This window comes from Pituophis catenifer, unplaced genomic scaffold (assembly GCF_029215685.1).
Source record: "Pituophis catenifer annectens isolate HBS135680 unplaced genomic scaffold, rPitCat1.0.hap2 SCAF_1, whole genome shotgun sequence".
Classification (NCBI taxonomy): domain Eukaryota; kingdom Metazoa; phylum Chordata; class Lepidosauria; order Squamata; family Colubridae; genus Pituophis; species Pituophis catenifer.
Genome location: NW_027256881.1, coordinates 160,555,851 through 160,568,708, shown reverse-complemented (window position 1 = coordinate 160,568,708; position 12,858 = coordinate 160,555,851). Strand labels below are relative to the sequence as shown.

The following is a 12,858-nucleotide window of genomic DNA, read 5'->3' as shown; positions in this document are numbered from 1 at the left end:
CCTGAAAAAATAATTTAAGAGTTCTTAAACAGAAAGCTACTGATTTCAGGTAAGTGGATGAATTCTGAAATGTCTCTTGGAGAACCTTCCTTGCGCCAATGCAGGGCTGTTTTACTGTTTCCCAAAGGCTGATTGAAAAATATGGAAAACTTTTGAATTTCACCAGATGAAGCTGGCTGGGATTAAAACATATGTATATAAGATAAATGTATATTTGAAATGTATGTGTGGGAGAGAGGGGATGTCTCTTCTGCTTGACAGGAAACCCTCCTACTAAAGGCCTCAATCTTGAGGGACAGAGCTTTGCAGTGCAGAAGGCAGCCTTGGGGAGGGCAGAGATGAAAAGGCTCCGTGTTAAGAGCCGAAGTGTCCACATGGACTTTTAGATTCCACCTCCTGGAGGGATTGTAGAGTAATGTATTCAAAATAATGCCTGTTCAATCTGTTTCCAGTTAATTTTTACCGGGTTAAAAAAAGACAACCCAATATTCAGTTACAATTAAAGCAGTACCTCCTTCATAGATTAAGCCAATGTATGATTATACCTGAATTCTTTAGAGATGGAAGCATTTAATTATTATTATTTTTTTAAAAAAATAGATATTGCAGATAGTTTATACTGGAACTGCTTTTCAGAGTTCATGCATGGTCTGATATTCTGTACCAGTCAAAGGCTGCCACAATTTAAAAACAACAGACATTTTTAGAGACCGAAGTCAACATATCATTACATTATAAAAAACCTTAAAGGGACCAAACATTATTAAATAATTATAAATATTTCTTTAAAATTATATGACAATTCATTTTTTGCATATAACCTCAATTTTGTACACATTTATAACTTAATAAAATAAAACAAGATAGCCACACACACATACCACTGATACTGTTTTGGTTTGAGTACAATATATTGCCATTCTTTTTTTTTTTCCCTTGCATAAGAAATTAGAATTTGGTTTGTTTGTTTGTTTTTTGTTTTGTTTTGTTTTGTTTTGTTTGGGGGACATTTTCCCCCAATAATTTTTTTGGTTAACTTGACTAAGGCAAAGGTAATCACAAAAATGTATAACACAAAACAAACAAGTTTGTCTTGGTACCTTATAGGGTGCTATTTCAGCAAAAGAAGAAGAAGAAAGCCAAGTGCTTCAAAAGTTTTCTCTTTCATCAGAGGCAAGGCTTTGATAAGATGGCTGAGGAGTTACTGTAAGCTGAAGATATTCTGGTATAAATGGAAGCAATTTTTTTCCTGTGTGCACAAACACACGGAGTGAATTACACTGTGCATGCGTGAGGGTCCTAGAGATTGTATGACTGCAACCGTACCTGAAGTTCAAGATGCTTCTGTTTATTTGGACAACAAATAAAGCACAGGCGTTGTCTTGACAATTGGCAGGAGTCCATGTCTCCTCTCTTGGCAAAAGAACTCGCTTTTTTTTAAAGGAGTCTAGACAGAATGGGCATCTTTTGGGGTTGGATCATTATATTTTAAAATATAAAACTGAGACAACATTCCCAGGAAGAAAACAAACTGTGCTTTGATCCACATTGACTGGAACTATGATGTGGAAAGTCAGTCTCATGTTGTATGCATATAATTAGCTGGTATCATCCCAGCTACTCAGTTGCACATATCAACAGAATCTATTTCAAAAACAAAAACAAAACAAAAAAACAGGCACTTTATAATCAGCTGACAATCGTTTGTTTATTGGTTTGCTTTCTGTCTGATTGATTTTACGCCCCGCAGAGAAAATTTCAGTAAGGCCTCCAGACAGACTCATCCATTCTGCCACTAGAATTCAAGACTGTTGGGGAGCTGCTGTGGCTTCCATCAGCCTCCACACCATCATTCTGGGTAGGCAAGTTAGGGTTTAATAATGTGCTGCCGTTGGATGTGGTAGTACAGGGAGGAAGCATTCTGGAGGGGGAACGGTCTCCCCCCGGCACCATGGGGAACTGGTATGATCCTGATGATGTGCCATAGTAGAGATATGGAGTACTGCTGGTCTGGAATGGTCCACTTTGGTTTTGGGAAGAGCCCGGATAAGGTGGCGGTAAGTAGGTGTGGTAATGAGTGGTGGCTGACATACCCAATGACATGCCTGAAGTGACTGGCGGTGTATAAGTGAAGGTGGCTGGATAGTGCATTCGTGGGTTGGAGAAGCGGCTCTCAGTGAGGGATGAAATGCTTGTAAACTGCCTGGGATCTGAAAATGGGCTCAGCTCTGAAGCACCTAAAAATTGCAACAAAAGATGGGGGAAAAAATCTGTAAATATCCAGTTCTTTCTTAAGCGTGATGATAGAATGTAAATAAGGAGGAGAAAAAACAAACCCACTTTTCCCGCCCCACAAGAACAGCAAATCATTCTACATTTAAAAAAAAACTGCAAGGAATAGTGCCTGACATCAACAGTGTCATACATAGCTTAGAGCTCTCTGCATTGAAAGGCTGCTACTCTGTTAAGATCATGTAATCACCTGTCTGTATCCACTGCACTCCAGCCTCTGGTCGTAATTTACACCTCTCATTCTGACAGGATTTGAATGGGGACCTATCAATGAAAGCCATCAATTTGACACATTCACTAGCAGCAACTAGCCTTTTTCTCAGCTGCCTCACAGTTGTTGTGTTTTAACATGCTTTTATTGGTGGTGGTGAACCACTGGCCCTCAAAAGCTGCTGAAATACAACTTACACTTTCTTCACCACTGAACTTGCTGCCTGGAGCTCCCGAGAGCTATAATTTGACACCACTAGAGGAACCCAAGAACTCTGTCTGCCTTGCTTTATATGATTTTCATATGCACACAGGCAGAGGATTACATATGGCATCTCTGTGCTTGCCATGAAGAATATGAAGTTTATCCAAACTGATTTATGTACTGGAAGTGAAGCAAGGATGGCTGGAAACATTTCCCTTCACTTGAAGTCAGTGGCTAAAAGTCAAATTTAGAGGATATAGATTATATTCAGAAAATATGGCCATAGAGGGAAAGTCATGAAAAATAGCAATATTTATTATAATACAATGTACTAAAATAATGTGTAGCTGGAATGTTGCCTTATGCACTGACTGGGGAACAAGGCCCATGAGCTATGACACTGTGTACTTCCACTTTCATTCACTCACACCTTCCTTTACATGCTTATTTATAATCTGTCTTTATATAACTGTCTCTAATGGTTACACAGCTTAGTTTAAAATGGATTTAAGATTTTAAAATCAGGATTTGAATCTGTACATAAAGTTGGAAGCACTTTATAAAAGCAAAAACACCTCGTGGACTTAAAGATGTTAAGAGGGTGAAGGATGAAGCATTCATAAGCAAGAGCAGACTAAGGGAAGGGAACATTTGACCTTTCCTGTTCCCTTACTACCTTTAAAGAGTGGCAATACTATTTCTGTTCTGGCCTGATATTGGGGTGAGGTGGGGTGAGGAACAAAAGGACAGGATAGGTGGACATATTAAATACAGGTGCAATATATATAAACTTAGCAAACAGTACCTACAGTAAAAGCTTAGAATGGAATTAAACAATCTACTAACTGAAATAAATTATCCTTAAACGCTAAGTTAAATGGTACTATTAGAAGACTTTTAGAAAAAGGGTGAGGGTTTATTCTCCGAGCTTGTGGATTGGCTTCCGAACATTTCATTATCAGGCTAGGTAACATCTTCAGCAGATTTTAGGGGAAACCAATCTACAAGCTCAGAGAATGAACCCTCACCCTCATCCTATACCCGAGCTACAGATATGTGCCATTATTGCAAAACTTACTTCAATTTACTGATTGTATAAATTGCCAATGACCTATTCAGGTGTTGATCAAATGATATTTCTCAAAATCATTTCCAAAGACTATTGTAGTATATCTAACATAGGTATATAGGTACACTTTTCACTTAAATCTTCATTTGATAATGGTTAGTTAAGGAATGGTCATCTAGACATGTCTCTTTACCCCATGGCCTGTGTCCTAATTATTAGCTTTTTCACCCAGCAGTGACTGTCTGTTTATGCAGAGGATACCAGCTGCTGAACCACCATCTTATGTGAAAATATAGCCTGGCATTTCATTTTCTCTCCTTTGGGAGGAGATGAATACTTTTTAAGGGAGAGAGCGATACATTTATATCTCAGCTGCATTAATTTGTGGTTGATTTAATCATGTTCACTAACAAACTAGGGATCCTGAATGTGGCTCACTTTATTTCCTGCTTACAGTTTATAACCTTAGCCAAGCCCATTGCCTCCTTCCAGCATTCTGCTTCTAAACTGGCCATCCAAATACTTTTTAGCAGCTTAATAGCTGTACTCCAGCAAACAACACCATATGCGGGCAAGGCCAGTATTGAAAAGCATAGCAGTCATCCATCATTCACCATGCCTGATTGAACAAATGCTCCTTGGCAATGTTGAAAGAGCTTTAAGGACTGGAGCCAAGAGAAATATTAAGGGGAGGGGCTTGATAGAGTTGGAGGTACACATTGCCCTCCATTTTGTATATACATGAGCTACCCTTGCTGTATGGAGATGTTTCCGCTCACTGACCATATTCTTCCAAGTGAGGGTATAACCTTACTTTCCAAATAGCCAGTTCACTATATTAAGGTTTTGTTATTCTTCCTCCAAAAGACTGCGATGGTGGCAGAAAAGTAGAAGGAGATACCACAATGAGAACAGCAGTCAAATATATTTTCATATATGGTGAACAAAAATCTTACTGGAAAAATGTCAAAATGATAGAAGACCATGATGCTATAAGTTGAGCCACACCAAGTCTCAGAATGAAAGTGTTTGGGTATTTTAAGACAGATTCTGCTGGGAATAGAAAGCCTGAGCAGCCCCAGAATGATTTCTCTCATACTCTTACCCACAACAGAAAAGGAAAACCTCAAAAGTTGATTATATGGCCCCATTCATTTCCCATTTATACGTCTGCAACTACCTTCTAGATATTCAGCCATTCTCATTTGACTCAGAATAATGTTTAAACATTTTCAAGCAAAGCAAGAAGGCAAGTAAGTACACCAGTGGGCACCATTCAAAAAGTCCTATTGTGACATTTGTTGCAGCTTGTTCTTAGTATATTCAGCATATGAATTATCTAGCCTGGGTGCAAAATTTAAAGTCAGACTGTGGGTTAGATAATCTCTTATTGTTCTCCATTTAGCATGCAGGTCTAATCCTCTCCTTTCTAATCTTTCCTGAAATTTGCAAGGTTTTTTTTTAAAACTTGTGACATTGGAAGTTTAATTTTTTTTTTTAAACTTACAGTGGCACAATAGAGGCTTTCTTTCTTTTTCTCTCTCTTTTAAACTACTGCTCCAGAGTAGTGCCATATTTCATAGGGGAAGCAGTTGGAAAAGAAACAACTAAGACTCTTCTTTGCACAAATGGGGGTTCAGAACTGGATCTGGGCCATGTTTGTTAACTTTGGAGTAAAGAATAAGTAGAAAAGGAACTGCATGCCATGTTATTAATCTAACAAGTACATTCTAATATTTTTAGAAAATCCCTTGATATACATTTCTAGTTTCCTTTTCCTTGTGTCTGTTACTAATCCGTGACTTGTAGCTTTTACAGCAAAGGCTCTTCTGAGCAGGCACACATTTCTTTTTCCTTCATTCCTGCCTACTGAACAACAGCCAGAGGCAATACCACCCAGAAACAAAGTTGTTATTTTAGAATCATACCATGTTGCGTCCCTATTCATACTGGGAAAAGGGACTAATATTTATTGAGAAATTTAACATTGCTATATAATTTCCACAGATGCAGAAAAGATTAATTGTGATTCTTTTTTTGCCTACATTAGAAAAATGGTGAAATTACTAATGTAAGCATGGAAAAGAATTCCTCTTTTTTTGTATGTGTGGAAATATATGGGTATATGGTATCTATAACTCAATGAAAGAACAGATTTTACATACAGAAAGTCATACATGGTGTCTTTGGAAGATGCTGGTCTGGAGCTTTTGCGGAGCAGAAAGCCATTGCTGATCAAGAGTAAACATGACTAGCTAAGTGGACAAATATACTATCTTCTATAAAACAGCTTTTTACATTCATGACCTTACATTTTGCAATCTTTCCTCCAGTGATGAAGTTTCAGAGTGAATGCCAACTCTTTTATAGCCAAGATGGCACAATCTACAATTCCATGCTCAAAGAAGAATTAGAAGATTTCACAGAAGGAAAAAAATACAAAAATATTGATGGGGGAAAGAGTCAACGCTTTCTTCCAACTAAAATGGCAATTTCAATGGAAACTTTGTTTCCATAGCTGGGTGGTGAGGCATTTTCAATTGAGGAATCTGAGTTGGGGGGGGACTCTTTCCTGTCTATAAACTGTGACCCTATCCAAATTTGCTCCTCTCCTAATCATAATGAAGAGAGATGAAATTATATTAGAAACTATAAAGAACCAGTCAAGAGAAAAATGGTTCCAAAATGAAAGAAGGAACTCAAAGATGTAAAAAATGCACAGAGAACTAACTGCATGGCCTGGAAAACAAAAGAGAAAACATAGGATTTTTCCTGTAGCCAGAATATGCACCATCTGTCTAATCAAATCATAGCTTTCTGATTTAGTTTTTAGTGTGACACTTTTAAAAAAAATGCCAATGTAGTAGTAGTTCCTATTTCACAATACTGCCATTTGGAAAACTCCAGAGCCGAGAAGGGTAATTTATTATTGTTTTGCAGTGTAGTTTGTGCTAATATTACTCAGGCTCTGTATAGTTTACACAGTTATGCAGCTATTTGCATATGATTTGCAAAAGGTGCTTCATAGTGTGTATCTCTGTCTACAACAGTTTAAATGTCCTCAGAAAAGTTGCAACTGGTTTAAAGTGCTGCATCTGAAGCATTGCAGACAATAATCCATAATCCCAGACACATTTGCTTCAACGTAAATCCCACTTGAACTAACTGAAAGTCATTTCTAAGAGTCAGAGAGAATTGTATTAACAGATTACTATTGCCAATTGACCCAAAGAGAATTGTATATATCAGGCATGTCAAACCTGTGGCCTGTGGGCCGGATGCGTCACGCATTGGCCACCCCCACCCCCCATTTTAGCGAAGGGGGAAAAAGTCGCGATATGTCATGTGACGACAACGTGATGATGTGAGTCAAAGTTGTTCATTATAAATGATGTCAACATTAGGGCTAAGGCTAATCTAGGTTCCCAGAGAAATAAATCCGATCTGTTTCGCAAGTTGAAGAATGATCATTCTATCTAAATTGTCCTCTCCGGACTTCTTTCAAAACCAATTTACTTGCAGAAACTTCAGGCACCATTGATTAGACACTGTGGCAGAATAATCTTCAGAGCAGCAGAATCCCTGAATCTGCTACTATACTAAACAATAAAACCTTCTAAATAGCCATAATGTGAATAATCACACATCTAGTGTGGTATTAAAAATACCAAGATGTATATTAAAAATACCAAGATTATTTGCCTAGATAATCTTCAGGACAGTTAATGAGACAGTGTTTCAAGACAAAGTCTGTTATGTAGGATTCTGAGGACAGAAACAGCCACCACAGCTACATCTACTCAGAAGTAAGTTCCCCTGAATTCAGTGGGATTTAGTGCCAGATAGGAGTTGACAGAACAGCAACTGTACTTAATTTAGATGAAATCACTGGGGCTAATCGCTTCATGTTTAGAATCTGGGTTCCAGACTTAATAAAGAAGTAACTTCTAATAAACTAATGTAAAAGTTGCTTAAGTCAATTCAGGCTGAGAGACAGCAGCCAAACAAATGCCTCTGGGAGATGCACATAATTCATTGCTGGCTGTAGCAATTGTGAGTGACTCAAAAATCTCTCTGGGGCTAGAATATTATACAAACATATCAGGGAATAAATCCTACTCAGCTCACTGGAGCTTACATCTCAATAGATAGTACTGGTGTACAGCATAAAATGTTTGGCAACATAATATTTATATGAGATCCTGCCTGAAATTATTTATCAAAACTAAACCTTGAGAGAGAGAAAACTTTCATGGAAATATTGGAAACAAAGATAAAATATTTTTATCCACACTTCTTTCCTAGAGCAATCATATTTTTTGTCAAATTAAACAATCAAATATTTGAGAAAATATAACATTTTACACAACTATTAAAATAATTTGGTCACTCAGTGGAGGTTAACATATTTGGAGCAAGTACTGGAAATTAGAAGACCTGTATTTGCTGTTCAACTTGTTATTCCATGACTGTCTACAGCAGTGTTTCTCAACCTTGGTAGCTTGAAGATGGGTGGACTTCAACTCCCAGAATCCCCCAGCCAGCAGCGCTTGCTGGGGGATTCTGGGAGTTGAAGTCCACCCATCTTCAAGCTACCAAGGTTGAGAAACACTGGTCTACAGAATCCTATACCCAAAGTCATCCTATCGCTATACAGGTAGTCCTCGAATTACAACAATTCATTTAGTGACCATTCAAAGTTACAATACCATTGAAAAAGGTGACATGACCATTTTTCAGACTTACGACCATTGCAGCATCCCCATGGTCACATGATCAAAATTCAGAGAGTTGGCAACCGACTCATATTTATGATGGTTTCAGTGTCCCAGGATTATGTGATCACGTTTTGTGACCTTCTGACCAGCAAAGTCACTGGGGAAGCCAGATTCAGTGTGACTAACTTAACAACTGCAATTATTCACTTAATAATTGTGGCATGGAAAGTCGTAAAATGGGGCAAAACTCACTTAATAAATGTCTCACTTAGCAACATAAATTTAGGGCCCTATTGTGGTTGTAAGTTCAGGACTGTCTGTATACAAATAAGTGCAAAATTGGAGCGTTTATCTGTTGGTCATTATGTTGGGAAAGCTCACTAAACTGCAGCCAGTTAACTTTTTTTTTTCTTAAAAAAAAAGCAGAACAGACAATCCATACACCTAAAATAAAAGTTGGTTTTAGCTCATTTCTTCCTCTAGCAGCAAGTCTCAGGCAGTTGCACGCCAAAAAGATTGTAACCCAAATACAAATGAAAAACACTAGGCAAACGCCAGCATTTTTAGATGATCCAAATAAGAGAAAAAGGTGGGGACTCTAAAGGGACATTGACTCCCCAAAACAATCTGTTAACAAGTAAACATGGACAAAAGATGCAGTTTGCTGGGTGCCGGTGTCTTGAATTTTCAAGTAGGATGGTAAGGAAGGACGCTAAATGAAGCAATATCTATTGCCACATTTTAGCACACATCTTCCTTTATGTTTCATTATTCTTATCTCTTTTTTATCCCTCCTACCACAAAGTCTATCAGCCTCTCATGACACTTAAAAAACAAACAAACCCTCTCCTCCCTTCCCCATTTCCTTCCTGCTTACGTGTCAGAGATTGTGGTTAGGTTACGCTCAACCCTTGGTGTTTTCACTGCAAACAGTCCTTTTATATACATTTATAGAGTTGATCTTCATATTAATAGTAACTATATTACTCACCCCAAACATGTGTTTTGCACCTAATCGTCCTTGCCTTATGACTAATCTTATGTGCTTATATTTATCAAATGCACTGAAACAGATTAATCTGGGATCATTCACAGTGTTTTGATAGTATCATTTCCAGTTTCCCATTCCTGCTAGTCTGTATACTATAGAGGAAAAAACGGAAACCTGCATTTCAAATCACCTTTTTTTCTTCCAATCCAGTATAAATGGTTCAATGAGCCTCATATTATTACAGTATTCCAACTTCTTCAATTTAAACATGCAAACATGGACTTCAGTAGATTGATTAATAACAAAAAAAATCATTTCCGATTATCCATACAAAATAAATTTGCAGCAGCTTTATTAAAAGAAAGAGGAGGGAGAGGGCGGAAGCCCAGAGAGGTTGCCGTGTATGTTTATATCTATGTACAGTATGAATATTGAACTAAGTTTCCAAATATAAATATACTGGAATTGCAAAATCAAGATTTTTTTTTATCTCCCTAGACACAGGAGCAATGGATGCAAAGCTCATCCATCCAGTGAAGCTCACCCATCTAAGTAATAGATAAAACAGTTAAACAGTTAAAACATAGAGATGGCTAACTGGCTTAATAATCTTTTCGTATTGACTCGTCAGTACCAAATTTACAATAACACGGTTAAATATCAACATAGAGCATGAAGTCCAGTGAAAGCGTTAAATTAGACATATAACATGTGTGGACACCAACCAGTGTGACAGTGTTCACACACATTATATGTCTAATTTAATGCTTTCACTGGACTTCATGTTCTATGTTGATATTTAACCGTATTATTGTAACTTTGGTACTGATGAGTCAATACGAAATACTTGCATCTACCGCTGTTTGTCTTTTAACTGCTTTGTTGAATTCTTAAGGGGGATAACTGCTTTACATTAATAATCTTCCTTTGTTCCATAAATTAGAGCAGCATCTCCAATGATGGTCAGTATTCTCCTTGCTCCAGTGAACTCTAAGGCTCCAGTCCATCTACTGATATTCTCAGCAAGCATTCCACACAGATTTCTGTATTTCCCACTTTCCTTGCCTGAATAAGTAGGTGTTACTAGCCCACTTGGCTGTTCTGAGAAAACTAAGCAGGATTGAATCTGATTAATACTTGGATAGAAGACCACCAAGAAAACCGAGAACTGTAGGCTGGAAAGTAAAAAAAAAAAAAAATCTTAAAAGAAGGCAGTGGCAAACTCCTTCCATTGCTGCCAAGAAAACCACACATGCATCCAAGTTGAGTTTGACTCAAATTGTTTTAAATAATCTATTTTGCTCGCAGCAAAATCTGAGAGGCATAAGAAGCTGAACAGGGAATGAAACTCTGTGACTAGAATAAGTTTGGGTCCTAATAGTCCCACAACATTTCTAAATATATACATCAGTGAGTTTATTATTAGGGAAGTGCTGGGGTATTCCTCTTAATTGGAGAAGCATGTACAGTCAATTTCCCATTGGAGATGCTGAAACATTACTTTTATGCCAGAGTCCTCAAAAGAAGATGATGATTCTCAAAAATCATTCTGAAAAATTCTGTGCCGCTGCCTCCAGTTTGCCTGCCCAGAATCGGTTTAATTCATTTTCAAGCAAGGGAAACCAAAGGCAGAGATTGTGGGTTTCAGTGCCTTCAAAGATTGAGATGCCTTTGGTCAGAATTTATGGAAATCCCCTGAAACTTAGGAGTGTTTTGGCTTGAAATCTGCAAATGCCTTTCCTCTTCAGAATCACAGCCAGAGCTGCCAGTGCTTTCCTGAGCCTCATCAGTCTGGGGAATTACCATTTTATCTATCACAGAAGGGGTCTCCCCTCCAGCATGCCAAGAAGACCTACCAGTATTGCGTACATCTTGTTTGGATTCAATTTCAGTCTTGTTAGCCTCATCTACCTGAGCAAACTGTGGCGGGGAACCATGATAAGCTGGATATCATTAACCCACTATGAGCACCAAATCCCAAAATTCCAGATTTTACCCATGTTGTATTTGGGAGAACCAGGAGTAAAAATATGCGTTCTCACTAAAATGAGAACATGCCAATTTTTGAAACTTTCCTTGCATGCACATCATTCCTTGCACTATTAAAATGATTTTGGGAGCTCACGGTTTTCATAAATCCTGTGACACATAGATATCTTCTGTCCACACTCCACCCTTGAAATGAAGACCAACCACTTCTGATTATTGCAAGTATAACTATACAATGCAGCATGAAACATTTGAAATCAAAGATTATTTCAAGAGTCTGCTTTATAATGAAAATCCTGAACTGAGAAATATTTATTCAACATATATAACCCATGATTCTAATTGCACTGGCAGATCAAGAAATGTTCCGCATGTATTTAAAACAGGAATCTATGGATAGACAGGTAGGCTCTCTTCATTTGCAATGTTATTCCACAGTATAAACTCCACATGATCTAATTTGTATACAAAATTTTGCCTTCAAAATATTTTATTGCTTTAATGTTTTTCCTGGAGACTGAAATTGGTGACAGCATATTACAGGAGCTGTAAGAAATTAATGGTAGCACTAGTCGTGGTACTATGTAAACATATATTGTTATAGATATGTCAATGGAAATTGCTTAATATGCCCAATTCTTCTTGCTATTTCCTGTAGTTAGGGCCAAAAGAAACATGGGCCAAACAGTCCATTACGAGGAGGTAGCAAGATATGCAGAACTTTGACATTTCAAAATTAAAAATAATTTTTAAAACACCCCCCAATGTTCCCAGAATAAAGTTCACAAAACAGCCCAATGAAGCAAAGTGAGCTTGGTAGCTATGTAAAGCAGAATATTAGAAAAATGGTGCAGAAGGAAAGAGAATAGTACAATGGACCCAAGGTCTGGATCAGTGATGAGTTGCCCCCAGTTCGGACCGGTTCACAAGAACTGGTAGTAAAACCGGCGGGAGGCTTCGTCCACCGCCCCAGATGTCGTCATCGGCGATTGGCGCATGCGGAGAAGCAAGGCATGCGCACGATCCCCTTGCGAACCAGTAGTAAAGGTAAGTAGAACCCACTCCTGGTCTGGATACTAGTCTTAGACTAGAACTCTGAAAAAAGGAACATTCCCACTAAAAGTGACAATTCACCACATTTTGTTGTATTGCTTAATATTGCTAATGCTTTCTTCAGAACTGCCTGCACTATATATTGTAATGGTAATTTTGGGACTGAAGAAAAAAAATCAGAATCAAACCTATAATTTCCTTTACTAACAGATTTTGTTTTTAATGTCCATCGGTGACATCTTTCAGAACTAGATCAAGGAATGGCCATGGCATTCCTAACTTTGAGGAAGCTAAGTAGCTGCTTTTGTTTTATTCTCCACAGCGAAGGCTG

The 12,858-nt window shown here is 37.9% G+C and overlaps 1 protein-coding gene across 4 annotated transcripts in view; it reads right to left on the bottom strand.

Annotated features, from left to right (window-relative positions):
- Positions 1-1,758: 1,758 nt before the first annotated feature.
- Positions 1,759-12,858, bottom strand: part of RUNX2 (RUNX family transcription factor 2) — a 168,426-nt gene continuing 157,326 nt past the window's right edge. For all 4 annotated transcript variants that reach the window (XM_070956628.1, XM_070956643.1, XM_070956636.1 and 1 more), the window contains one exon: positions 1,759-2,237. In XM_070956628.1, the coding sequence (XP_070812729.1) occupies positions 1,759-2,237 (479 nt within the window). The remainder of the gene's footprint in view (positions 2,238-12,858) is intronic.